General features: G+C 41.2%; 1 protein-coding gene across 4 annotated transcripts in view; it reads left to right on the top strand.

Moving 5' to 3' along the window:
* The window catches only part of pkp4 (plakophilin 4), a 153508-nt gene extending 143662 nt beyond the window's left edge, over positions 1-9846 (top strand). For all 4 annotated transcript variants that reach the window (XM_078228320.1, XM_078228321.1, XM_078228317.1 and 1 more), the window contains exons 20-22: positions 3968-4099; positions 5334-5407; positions 7953-9846. In XM_078228320.1, the coding sequence (XP_078084446.1) occupies positions 3968-4099; positions 5334-5407; positions 7953-8201 (455 nt within the window). In that variant the 3' untranslated portion in view covers positions 8202-9846. The remainder of the gene's footprint in view (positions 1-3967; positions 4100-5333; positions 5408-7952) is intronic.
* The last annotated feature ends 4414 nt before the right edge of the window (positions 9847-14260 follow it).

Here is a 14260-nt window from a genome sequence, read left to right as displayed (position 1 = left end):
TTCCATGCCACCATCAGACTCACCATGGACTACTCTCCGGAATCGGTTGCATTCTTGGACACACGCATCTCCATCAAGGACAGTCACCTCAGCACTTCACTTTACCGCAAGCCCACAGATAACCTCACGATGCTCCACTTCGCCGGCTTCCACCCTAAACACATTAAAGAAGCCAACCCCTATGGACAAGCCCTCCATATACACAGGATCTGCTCAGATGAGGAGGATCGCAACAGACACCTACAGACGCTGAAAGATGCCCTCATAAGAACAGGATATGGCGTTGGACTAATCGATCGACAGTTCCGAAGTGCCACAGTGCAAAACCGCACTGACCTTCTCAGAAGACAAACACGGGACACGGCAGACAGAGTACCCTTCGTCGTCCAGTACTTCCCCGGAGCAGAGAGGCTACGACATCTTCACCGGAGCCTTCAACATGTCATCGATGAAGACGAACATCTCACCAAGGCCATCCCCACACCCCCACTTCTTGCCTTCAAACAACTGCACAACCTCAAACAGACCATTGTCCGCAGCAAACTACCCAGCCTTCAAACCAGTGACCATGACATCACACAACCCTGCCACAGCAACCTCTGCAAGACGTGCCGGATCGTCGACACAGATGCCATCATCTCATGTGAGAACACCATCCACCAGGTACACGGTACATACTCTTGCGACTCAGCCAATGTTGTCTACCTGATACGCTGTAGGAAAGGATGTCCCGAGGCATGGTACATTGGGGAGACCATGCAGATGCTATGACAACGAATGAATGAACACCGCTCAGCAATCACCAGGCAGAAGTGTTCCTTTCCAGTCGGGGAACACTTCAGCAGTCACGGGCATTCAGCCTCTGATCTTCGGGTAAGCGTTCTCCAAGGCTGCCTTCACGACACACAACAACGCAGAATCGCTGAGCAGAGACTGATAGCCAAGTTCCGCACACATGAGGACCTCAACCAGGATCTTGGGTTCATGTCACACTATTTGTAACCCCCACGACTTGCCTGGACTTGCAAAATCTCACTCACTGCCCTGGCTGGAGACAATACACATCTCTTTAAGCTGTGCTTAACCCTCTCTCCACTCACATTGTCTGTATCTTTAAGACTTGATTACCTGTAAAGACTCGCATTCCAACTATTATCTTGTAAATTGAGTTGGTGTCTTTATATGCCCTGTTTGTGAACACAAGTCCTCACTCACCCGAAGAAGGAGCTTGAGGCTCCGAAAGCTAGCGCTGCCAAATAAACCTGTTGGACTTTAACCTGGTGTTGTGAGATTTCTTACTGTGCTTACCCCAGTCCAACGCCGGCATCTGCACATTCTGTCAAGAAGCCAGTTTTGTACCCATTTAGATACCTCACCCTGGTTCCCGTGAGATTTAACCTTATGCAACAACCTTTCATGCAGTACCTTGTCAAAGGCCTTGCTAAAATCCATGTAGACAACATCAACTGCACTGCCCTCATTTACCTTCTTGGTTCCCCTTCGAAAAACTCAATCAAATTTGTGAGACATGATTTTCCACTCAAAGCCATGCTAACTGTCCCTAATCAGTCCTTGCATCTCTAAATGCCTGTAGATCCTGTCTCTCAAAATACCTTCCAACACTTACCCACCACAGATGTGAGGCTCACTGGCCTGTAGTTCCTAGACTTTTCCCTGCAGCCCTTTTTAAACAAAGGCACAACATTTGCCACTCTCCGATCTTCAGGCACCTCACCCGTGACTATCGATGATTCAAATATCTCGGCTAGGGGACCCGTAATTTCCTCCATAGCCTCCCACAATGTCCTGGGATACACTTCATCAGGTCCCAGGGATTTATCTACCTTCAACTTCTTTTCAATCTCTATTATTAAATATCTCTTCCATTACTGTTCATGCTCAAGATACCCATCATTAATGCAATATATTAATAATATATATGGATAGAAACATAGAAGATAGGAGCAGGAAGAGGCCATTTGGCCCTTCGAGTCTGCTCCGCCATTCATCACGATCATGGCTGATCGTCCAACTCAATAGCCTAATCCTGTTTTCTCCACATAACCTTTGATCCCATTCGCCCCAAGAGCTATATCTAGCCATCTCTCGAATACATTCAATGTTTTGGCATCAACTACTTCCTGTGGTAATGAATTCCACAGGTTCACCACTCTGGGTGAAGAAATGTCTTCTCATCTCCGTCTTAAATGGTCTGCCCAGAATCCTCAGACTGTGACCCCTGGTTCTGGACTCCCCCACCAGCGGGAACATCTTCCTTGCATCCACCCTGTTTAGTCCTGTTAGAATTTTATTAGTCTCTGTGAGATCCCCCCTCATTCGTCTAAACTCCAGCGAAAACAATCCTAACCTAGTCAATCTCTCCTCATGCATGATACATCATGATACTTGATACATCATGTATCAGAATGATACAAGCAAACTGCTGGAAACACTCAGCAGATCAAGTTGCATTCAGAAAACACTTTTAACATGCCCCAAGGGATTTTACAGGAGCGTTATGAACAAAATCTGGCACTAAACCGCGTAAGACATTGGGGCTGATGGCCAAAAACCTGGTCAGAGAGAGGTTTTACAGAGCTTCTTAATGAAGGAGAGAGAAGAGAGTATTTTAGTGAGAGAATTCAGAACTCAAAGCCTTGGTAGTTGAAGGCACAGCTGCTAGTATTATGCGATTTAAAAACAGGATTCCTGAAGAGCCCAGAATAAGATGAGCACTGATATCTTGGAAGGTTGTAGGTCCGGCAAAGATGACAGATGGGGAAGGGCAAGGCCATGGAGCAGGGATTATACAGCTCAGCGATGATGAGATCAGCAGTAGAGAATATAAGCAGTGCAGAGAAGGCGAGACCAGGAACAGGGAATATAAACAGTGTGGAGAATACAAAGAACAGAAGTGGAACTATAAACATTGTGGAAAAGGCTAAACCAGGAACGGGAATGTAAACAGCACGGCGAAGACAAGACCAGGAACAGGAATATAAGCAGTGCAGGGAAGGCGGGACCAAGTGCGAAGATATTAAAAGTGCAGAAAAGGTGAGATCAGGAACAGGGAATATAAACAGCACATAGAAGAGGAGACCAAGAGCAGGGATATCAACAGCGGAGAATACGAAGAACAGGAGTGGAACTATAAAAATTGCGGAGAAGGCTAAACCAGGAACGGGAATATAAACAGCACGGTGAAGGCGAGTCCAGGAATGGGAATATAAACAGCATGGTGAAGGCGAGTCCAGGAACGGGAATATAAACAGTGCGTAGAAGGCAAGGTTATGTGCAGGGATGTAAACAGTACGCAGAAGGTGGGGCCAGGAAAGGGGTAGACAGCATGCCACCACAGAAAGCCACCTTGGCTGGTTGACCATGGTCCACTTTGATCTGCTCTGCAGCCATTAGGTGCTGCAGGGCAAACTAAAGAGGGCTGAGTGGGATTTCCATCCCTCATTGATTAGGAAGCCCTGCCCTCTGGAACTGCCAGCCAATCTGCCTGGCCAGCAGCTTCATTAGTCCCAACAATGGCAGAGTTGCTCTAATTAATGGAGGGCCCTTCACCTTAATCTCATACCTTTTGTTTTCTTCCCACCCTTTACGATTGTCTTTTCTGTTCATCTGTAACATCAAGGAAGATGAAGCATTAACCCTACCTTCTCTCCACAGAAACTGTCTGACCTGAGCATTTCCAGAATCTTTTCCAGCTCCTACAGTACCTGCCAAAGTTATCCCTCAACAAATGTTTTTGATTTTTAAAAATGGGTTATCTGATTATCATCACATTTCTGTTTGTGGAATTTTGCTGTGAGCAATTTGGCTACTGTACTTACTACAAAAAAAGTTCATTGATTGTAAAGTACTCAAGGTGCCTTGAGGTTGTAAAAGGTGCTGAGTAAATGCAAGACTTTCTTTGAATTTTAATTTTTGATTTGGTGTGAACACAATTTCTTGTTCACAGTGGCGAGCACAACCTCTTCACCAGCGCTCTTGGGAATCAAGGATCAACGCTCTAACTATGAGAAGACAAAGACACCTATGCAATATTACAACAGCCAAGGAGACAATATGACACATACAGATTTAACTATAGGTAAGAAATGAAGCAATGACAGTTTATTTCTGAAGTCAAGGTATTTTTTGAAGTATTAAATGTGTCATTTTTTAAATTGGAACTTTTCTCAACAGGTCAGCATTTGGTCAGCAAACTTTAAAAATCAAAGTTTACTTTTATGTTTTGTACTGTTTTCTGCAAATTAGAGTAGTTGCAATATAATGGGGCGGCACGGTAGCACAGCGGTTAGCACTGCTGTTTCAAAGCTCCAGGGACCTGGGTTCAATTCCCGGCTTGGAAAACCTGACCAGTGCATGCCTTTCTACGTGGTAGCTAATCCTATCTCTCAGAATTGATTCTACTAATTTGCCCATCACTTATGTAAGACTAACTAGCCTATGATTGTTTGGCATTTCTTGTTTTGGCATGTGGCCCTCTGAGGTGCCTTTCTACTCTTACGATTACAGGTTATATTTACAATATATATTTCATGTCAGACATATAGCCCAAGGGGTTTTATATATGTTCGAGCCTATCTGCCTACTATGGCAGGATGGCCCTAGACTGTCCCTTATAGTGGCTTTTCAGCAGCTGCCCCAAGTTTTAGTTCATCCCTCAGCACATAGTCCTGCACCTTAGAGCCCCATTGTGTGTTACCAACCTGAGACTCACTTCCTTGACTTCAGATATACACTACATTTTAGCTTTGATGCAAACCAAAACCACTTCACACCGATGCTAACATTGTGATGTAGATGTATCTCTGCTATTTGTTTTGCAAAAGGATTTTCCAAGTAAACTGTGTGTTGAAGACCTATATTTTAGTTAGGCATCCATGATTCAGAAAATTAAAACTCGTGTATAGGTGGTATTTTACTGGAGTGTTTATTTTGACAGCACTTGGCAGGAAACCTTTTATTAGGCTTTGTCACATGTACAAAATCCTACATAATTCAATTTTCTCCAGCATTTTGTATTCAGATTTACACTCTCTTTCCTGCACCGTTTCAACTTCGATGTACAACACTACTGAACTTGTGGCCCTAATTCAAGTAATAACATTATTACTGTCCAATCATTATTAGACTTACCATTATTAAACTACTTGCACCTGAAATGACAAATTCTTAATTGAAATTTAATATGGCATTGCATCTTTTCTTTTCTAGTGCCTTACATTTCCGTGGTTTATTTTTTTAACCCATATTCTGAGCGGAGTAATTGCAAGTGTAATGTATCCCTTATCCATGTTAATTGCAATTTTTTTTTGTAGGTTCCAGTAAGCCTTCACCTATTTACATTGGTTCCTATTCTTCACCAGCAAGAGAGGAATCTAGACGACTTCATGTAAGTATTGAATACCTCGAAGAGAAAAAGTTATGCCTGAACATTTCATAAACCTTGAGAGCACACTGACCTTTGCACCTGTTAATTTGGGGTCAACTGATACAAATGAGTCTTTTACGAAATGAGATTATGCAGTTTCAGTTCATATCTCAGTAAATATTTGAAATGAATTGATCAATGGAAACAATTAATGTTCAGAATTGCAAGAAATGTAAATATTCTATTCCTGCAGTAGGAGGTTAGGTTCAGGAGTAAATTTGCTGGAAAGTATTCGTTATCACAATATCGGACTTAAGTTTTGTACATCTAATCTCGAAATTTGTGACAAGATGTTGAATGCAAGCTTCATTTTCCAACAGTCAAGTGCCTTAATTTCAACATTTTTTTCTACATAGCTTTGTTTTCCTCTGGTTTGGTGAATGAAAATAATTGAGACTGCCCATTGTTTAGTCTTAATTTAATTTAGCATCTGCAATCAAATATAACTGCTTCTGCAGCTTCACTCTCCCTTGTAAATTAGTTAAAATTTTAATTTATGCAGTTGTTACAAATTCAGGTCTTCCTTGTGTACTTTTTTGAACTTACTGGCACTGCTTACTCCTGTAAGCAGTCAGAATCCCTTTATATTTGTATGGTAGTGTAAATTGGGCTTAGAGCCATATAGCAAAAATACCCTTTGGGACCTGAAACATTTCTATCTTTCACGTTCTTGGTCAGTCTTTTCAAATGTGGAGCAAGAAACATTTGGTGAGGTGAGACATAACAGTTGTTCAAGTGCTTTATTCCACAGCAAGTAAAAACACAAAGCAACAACTAGGAACAGATTAAATCAAGTCAGCATAAGGCATCTTTACATAATGATGTAACAACTGAATAGACCACCCAGCATCAACCGAGACACCAGAAACGACAACAGCAAACCCAGCCCTGTCAACCCAGCAAAGTCTTCCTTACTAACATCTGGCGGCGAGTGTCAAAACTGCGAGAGCTGTCTTGCAGGCGAGCCCAGCAACAGTCTGACATAGTCATACTTATGGAATCATACCTAACCGATAATGTCCCAGACACCGCCAACACAATGTCCTGTCCCACTGGCAGGATAGTCCACACAGGGTGGACCAGGGTGTCACGGAGGGAATATTCCCTGCGGCATGCTGACAGGGGAGGTGGAGGTAAGGGGAATATGTGTTCCTCACTCACCCACCACCCCAATTCAATGGATTCTTCCACCCATCTCCACAATTCCTCTAACTGCACATGTCCTCGGGCCTTTTGTCTGCTATTGATTGTTTCACTGAGAATTGTCTGCATGACATTGGTTGTCTTAATTTCTCTGCTCCACTCTCCCACTCCAACCTGTCTCCTTCTGAACTTACTGTAGTCCATTCCCTCGGGTCCAACACCAACAAGGGTAGATGGTTAGATTCTCTCTTGTTGGAGGTGGTCATTATCTGGCTCTTGTGTGGTGCAAATGTTACCTCAGCCCAAGACTGAATATCATCCAGGCATTGCTGCACATTGACACAAACTGTTTACAGTATCTGAGGAGTCGCAAATGATGCTGAACATGGTGCGAACATCCCCACTTCTGACCTTTTGTTGGAGGGAGGGTCATTAATGAAGCAGCTGAAGATGGCCTAGGACACCACCCTGAGGAATTCTTGCAGCAGTGTCCTGGGACTGACATGATTGGCCTCCAACAACCACAATCATTTTCATTTGTGCTAGGTTTAACTGCAAGCAGTGAAGACTTTTCCCCTAATTCCCATTGACTTTATGTGCTAGGGCTTCTTTATGCCGCATTCGGTCAAATGCTCCTTGATGTCAAGGGCAGTCACTCTCACCTCACCTCTAGAATTCAGCTCTTCTGATGATGTTGGCACTAAGGCTGTAATGAAGTCAGGAACTGAGTGGGTCTGGTGGAACCCAAACTGAGCATCAGTGAGCAGGTTGTGTAAGTGTCTCTTGATAGCACCGTCGATGACTCCTTCAATTCACTTTGCCTTTGATCAAGAGTAGACTGATGGGTGGATAATTAGGCGGGTTGGGCTTATCCTACATTTTGTGGACAACTACTTGGCAATTAACACCTGTAGAATCAAGCAATGAGCAACAAAGTCGGGATTAAGTGGGAATTAGATTTTGTGTATTAAACACAGGAATGCATCTTAAATCTATTAAATGAATGAAATTTCTTTCGCAACCCTAATCAAATATTGTATTGACCATGAGTATTCCTGGCAACAAATTTGTAAATTGCTTTGGTCACAAAAGTTGTTTACTAACTGGACATCATTTACTAAAAACAAAATGTAGTTTAGATCAACAAGTAAAAACAGAAAATCACAGTTGCTGGATGATTCACCCCATATAACAAACTTCATATATAACAGGCATATTATGAAACCAACATCGGCATTTATTCCATTTTTTAAAAAGATTTGTATCTTATTTGGCAACATTAAATATATATTGATGATATACTAGCACCTAAATCATGGCAGTCTGTTAACTCTGCTTTATTAATTTTAATATTTTATTACAGCATCCACAGATGTACTATGCCCCAGAAGAATCAAGCAGGAGAAATTACGATGCATATAGAATGTATATGCAGTCTCCGCACAGTTATGAAGACCCCTATTTTGATGACCAAATGCATTATCCAACAGCCACTGATTATACATCACAACATGGACTTAAAACGTCAACCAACTATGTAGACTTGTATTCCACTACACGGCCGCCTTACAGAGCAGACCAGTACCCAGGATCCCCAGACTCCTGGGTTTAACACTTGGAAGGCAAAATTTTAAAAAAAACTTCTTTTTACTCTCTTTCTGAGAGATTGATTGTAAGTGATCATCGATGTAAAAGATATCTAGTGGAGACAATGTGAATGTAATCTTAAGGAAGGAATTCGGAATGTGCTTTTTAACAAGAAAATCGTAGAAGGAACTGCAAAGGAAATTCGATGGGGAGAGTCTTTTAACTCTGTCTAGATGTTAGATTTCTTATGTGTAGCTCTTGTAACTTGGTGGAGGTGTGGGCCATGTGATGAAAGGTTTGAGGTGGAAGAAAATAATTGGAGAATGAGTGGGCCAATGAAATGTGAAACTTTTGTGAATAAAGTCCTACTCTTGGTTTGTACAGACATTTTAAATATATACCCTTTTTGGTTAACTAAAATAATGAGCCTTCAAATTATGTATTCCATTTCCCCTTGTAAATTTGCTTTCATTGGTGTAAATATGGAAATGCCATATGAGCAAGGATTGCTGTCATTTCTGAAAGCAGTGTCCTGTATTGAAATTGTTTAAAATCCAGGTGTCATACAATAGATGAATAATTCTAAATGAAAATAAGTCACATTTTGTTTTAAAAGAAGTTTTGTAATTTCAAAGAATATGCATTTCTCAGTAAACTGGATACTTATTTTTCCATTCCCATTCTGTGGCTAGTTTCACTGCCATTTGCTATATGCATTTATAAATAAATGTGATCATTGCATTCACTGAAGTTTTTTGCTCAAGTTTGTTTTTTAGCATTCAAGGTACAAATGATGTTTTTGGTATCTAGATGCTTGTGTTTTTTATTAATTTGGTGCTTCCAGATTGTAAGATTCTATTTTAAACAGCCTTTTGCTTCTTTCACTATAATTCTGCATTCGTCTTTAACTTTTCTTTTCTTGGCCTCCTAATTTTGGTTTATGGTTTTTTACTTCTAATTTTATATCCCTAAAACAACTAGTGGCAAGTTTGGGTCAAGACAGTAATTTCCAAATGTTGGCTTGCATATACTTGGTAAATTTTCTTTTCATTACACAGATCTTTCTGATTACACATACTGATTTTAAAAGCATATATTCACCTTCCTCAGTGATACACATGGCAGAAGTTGACACCCTATATAAAGCGTACAGTGAGGATGTTTGAGTTCTTTTTCTCCTATCACTGCTATTTCTACCAGACATTATTATACTTTTCACCATGGGTAATTAATATGCACAACTATGAATATGATTCCAATTCAAACCTAAGGACTTTTTTTGTATTCTTCTTAAGGAAGCAATTAACTAAGACTGCAGTAGCAGGATCTTTTAGTTCTAAATGCAGCTTGGGATTGTGAGTCAGTTCAATATCTCCATGACTTTTTGGAAATCCGGTGCAGTACTTTTATTTGCAGCATACGTCTTTTGAGGTCTGTAGTGTCCACATTGGCTTTCAATAGATGTTTATGAGTTAGTCAAGATTAAAAGAGCTCCCTGTTAATCAAGTTTGCATTTACATGACCAAATTCATGACTTTCAATGCTCAAGATACCCTTACATGCTGCTACATAGCAAGATCAACTTGATGCTAGGGCAGAAATGATTAGTGTCAAATATGTACTTACCCTTTTTTTCAAAAGATTTTATTAAAACAGTACAACTTTATGGCAAATTGTGTTGGTGTCACATAACTGACGTAAATTGTTAATCAATTTTTGATGGTTTTTTTATAGCTGATTTAAAATGTAGATTCAGCGTGGATAATAAATTAAAACTAAAACCTCCTTCGGATAACCTGTTGGCCACAATAACTGCTTCTAAAGAGCATGTATACTACTTCTCGTTCACAATCTGCAAATGCAGGGACAGTTTCAATTTGAATAGAGAAAACACCATCCACCTCCATTAACCCCACAAATATCTCTATGCTATTGGATTGCTTGGCTGACTTCAAATCATAGACAAACCATAATTACATCCAACTGATCATCAATGTCACCGTTTCGGCATTTAATATAAACTTTGCCCTCTGATTCCATGGCTCTTCTCTCTCCTGCACCTCCCTGCCTCAGCCACCATTCTCCACTGCAACCCCCCCTCCACCCGGGCTGAGTGGAACCTTTGGTACTCTGTTCAACCCAAAATCAAGCTTCAAATCACACTGTCAATCACCAAGATTGCTTAGAATCTTCATCATTCCTCCTTCAGTCCAACTGCAACCTCTTTTGTCAACTCCACATTTTATTTCTATATCTCATTTTCAATAACCTCCAACTAATTTAAGAATTCAATCACTGTTCTCCATCTTGCACAGCCATCATCCCCATCATTAAACTGCACTAGTTCCTCGTGCCCACATCTAGAATTTAAAATTCTCATTTGTTTTCAAAACCCTCCATGACCTCCCCCTATAATACTACATCTGCAACAATCTCCAGTTGTGCCCCTTAATCTCCAGTTCTGGCCTTTAGTATATCTATCCTTTTTGCCTCATCATCACTGATGGCAGAACCTTCAATTGCTAAAACATGTAGGTTTGGGCAAGAATTTACCAGTGTGTTAAGTTTCTGGGAATGTTCAAGTGGAAAATTAGGTTCTGCAGTCGTATTCCTCCAAATGTAGCAGTTGCTGCTTTCACTTACCAACAAAATTAATATTGTGGTGACTTTGTTTAACCACACTATCTTATGACTTACATTTATGATGTGTTTTTCATATCTCTTTATTTGCGAATGCAGTTGATGCATTTCTTTCCTGAGAAAGATACTAAATTACAAGAGAGTTAATTGACTTTGAGTAATATTCTTGGTGTGACAGTTAAGAATGAAACAACCCTGCTACATGAGATGAGAAGTACTCTGCCACTATAAGCAAAATGCTTTGTTGTGCAGAGAAAAATGAGAAGATTGTTTCGAGAATAAAGCAGTCTCAACTCCATCTTCAGTGAAGTTGAGCATTAGACAAAGACTCCTATCAAGCCTCTGAATGGGGCTTGATTCTTCATCTGAGCTACTAGATTATCTTTTGCTCTGTAACTTAGGTTTTTTCTCTAGCCAATTCATGCTGCCTAATTTCTTTCTCTCTTTGAAACTCTGTCCGTTCCTTTTCTTTCTCCTGCTAACCTCTCTCTCTGGAGTTCAAGTTAAAGCTTTCACATTTAAATTTCTTTTTCTATTTCAAAGCTGATTTGCAACTGAAATCTAGCTAATTCAACTGAAGTGCTATCTGGATTCACTCCTCCTTCCAATTCCAGCTGATGTGCTATTACCTAATTCGTTTCTGCTTTCTTAGCTCCTGCTTTTAACTTTAACTTTAATTCTTCTGCCATTAACATAGCCTTGGTTATTTGTTCCAAATCCGTCAGGGATAAGTCTTCCTTTTCCAGAAAAGGATTTAGAAATTTACACGGCCATTCTGCTTTTCAACCAGTATCGTAAAATTCACCATGGGAATCTTTCAAACATTAACCTCAGTAAGTATCAGCATTCATATTTGTGTGTGGATTCAACATGCCGGATCCCAGATGAGTTCCCAATTTATGTCGTGATCCTTGGCCAGACCTCGTGTCGTGGGGGAAGATCCTGTTCAGAACCAGCAAAGTTTGAGATTCAAGATGCATTCTAAATGAATAAAGGCCACAAGATTCCATCGGTTTGGAACAAAAATAACCTACTATGTAAGTTCAGAAAGATGAAACAATTTACAACATCATTCACAGTGTGCAGAAAGTTGCCTTGGAGGTTCATTTCCAGGGTAAGCTGAATGTTTTGGGGAAGGATATATTACTCCATTGAATGATACCATGGATTAAAAACAGAAAATGCTGGAAAAATGCAGGATTGGCAATATCGGTGGAGCGGGAAACAGGGTAAATGTTTTGAGTCCAATATGATGATTCTTTGGAACTGGAGAGAAGTCAAAATGTGATGGGTTTTATGCTGTTGAAAAATGGGGGAGGGACAGGGGGAGCAAAATAAATCAGCAATAGGTTGGGGCGGGGGAATTAAATGACAAAGATGTCATGGAACACAAGAGAAAGGGAGTGATAATGATCATATTAAAGACTAAAGCTTTAATCTAGGGTAGGTTTTAATAGAATAAAAATCAGCATTGTCTGAAAGCAAAATAGCAGAATGTATTAATAGCAGAAAAAGGATCAGTGCTTTCTAAAAACAAAAACCTGAGAATAAGACATGGACTGGCACTTTGGGCTGGGGTGGGTGGGTGATTTCAAAACAGAAGACAGAGTTCATGGTCCGAAGTTTTTGAACACCGTGTTCAGTCCAGAAAGCTGTAAAGTGCCTAATCGAAAAAGAGCTGCTGTTCCTCCAGCTTGCATTGGGTTTCAATGGAACATCGAAACAGGCTAAGCACAGAAAATGTTTTAAATTTATTTGTTCATTTGAAGGATGTGGATATTGCTGGCTAGATCAGTTTTTATTGTCCATCCCTAGTTGCCCATCGGAAGGTGGTAGTGAGCTGCCTTCTTGAATGCTGCCGTCCCCGAGGTGTAGCTACACCCACAGTACTGTTAGAGGGAATTCCAGGTTTTTGACCCAGCGACGGTGAAGCAACAATTATATAATTCCAAGTCAGGATAGGGAGTGATTTGGAGGGGAACCTCCAGATGGTCGTGTTCCCAGGTATCTGCTGCTCTTGTCCTTCTAGATGGCTGTGGGCATGGGATTGGAAAGTGTGTCTAAGACCCTGAGTTCCTACAGTGCATCTTGTAGATGGTATACACTGCTGCCATAATTTGTTGGTGGTGGAGGGATTGAATGTAAAAGGGGTAGCAATCAAGCGGGCTTTCTTGTCTTGGATGGTGTGGAGCTTCTTGAGTGTTGTTGGAACTGCACTCATCCAGACAAGTGGGAGTATCCCCACTTCTGACCTTATAACAGAAGGAAGGTCATTGATGAGGCAGCTGAAGATGGTTGGGCCTAGAACACTGCCCTGTGGAATTCCTGCAGTGATGTTCTGGAACTGAGATGAACCACCACAAATATCTTCCTTTGTACCAGGTATGACTCCAACCAGCGGAGAGTTTCCCCCCGATACCCATTGACTCCATTATGAAATGTGAGCGCAAGAGTAAGATAAAATGGCAAGCAACAGGAAAGTTGGAGTGAACTGGTAGCACCATCAAAACAGATGTGACAGAAAAACTGGGAGAATGGAATGGAGTTCTTACAGGAGATGGTGTGAGGGGGTGTGGTCATGACAGCAATGGGAGTTGGTGGGCTAGTAATGTATAGTGGTAGACATCCAGTCTGCATTCAGTCGTTTCAATGTAGGAGAGACAGCATTGTGAGCAGTGAATACAGTAGACTATGCTGAAAGAAATACTTCACCTGGAAGAAGTGTTTGGGGCCTTGGACAGTGAAGAGGCAGATGTTACATTACCTGCAATCACACAGGAAGGTGCCATGGGAGGGTGGGGAAGAATGAGGTGTTGAGAGTGCTAGAGCAGTGGACCAGGGTGTCATGGAATACCGATGGGGTAAGTGAGAGGAAGATGTGTTTTGCAATAGCATCATACTGGAGTTGGTGGAAATTGTAAGGATGGTCCTTGGAAAATGGAGGCTAGTGCACAGGAAAATGAGGACAAGGGGAACCCTATTGTGATTCAGGAAGGTAGGGAAGGCAGAAGTATGAGAAATGGGTCAGACATGTTCAAGGGCCCTGTCAACAATAGTGAGGCTGAATCCTCAGCTGAGAAAAATAGATATCTCAAGCATCATATGGGAGGTAGCACCATCAAAACAGATGTGACAGAAACACTGGGAGAATGGAATGGAGTTCTTACAGGAGACGGTGTGAGGGGGTGTGGTCATGACAGCAGTGGGAGTTGGTGGGCTAGTAATGTATAGTGGTAGCCAGCCCAGCCCTCATCTCCAATAGGAAACCTTAGAGCCTTCTGGACTCAACATTGAGTTCAACAACAACAAACCATGAACTTTGTCCTCCATTTTGAATTTTCCCCAAAGTTCCAGTCTGTATCTTGTTCTCATGTTTTTGTTTTCAGACATTACCAACCATTTTTCTGCTATTAATACATTCTTCTATTGTGCTTTTAGACAATG

The sequence above is a fragment of the Mustelus asterias genome, chromosome 14 (genome assembly GCF_964213995.1).
Source record: "Mustelus asterias chromosome 14, sMusAst1.hap1.1, whole genome shotgun sequence".
NCBI lineage: Eukaryota > Metazoa > Chordata > Chondrichthyes > Carcharhiniformes > Triakidae > Mustelus > Mustelus asterias.
The sequence above is the reverse complement of the archived record's forward strand: the minus strand, read 5'-3'. Positions and strand labels throughout refer to the sequence as shown.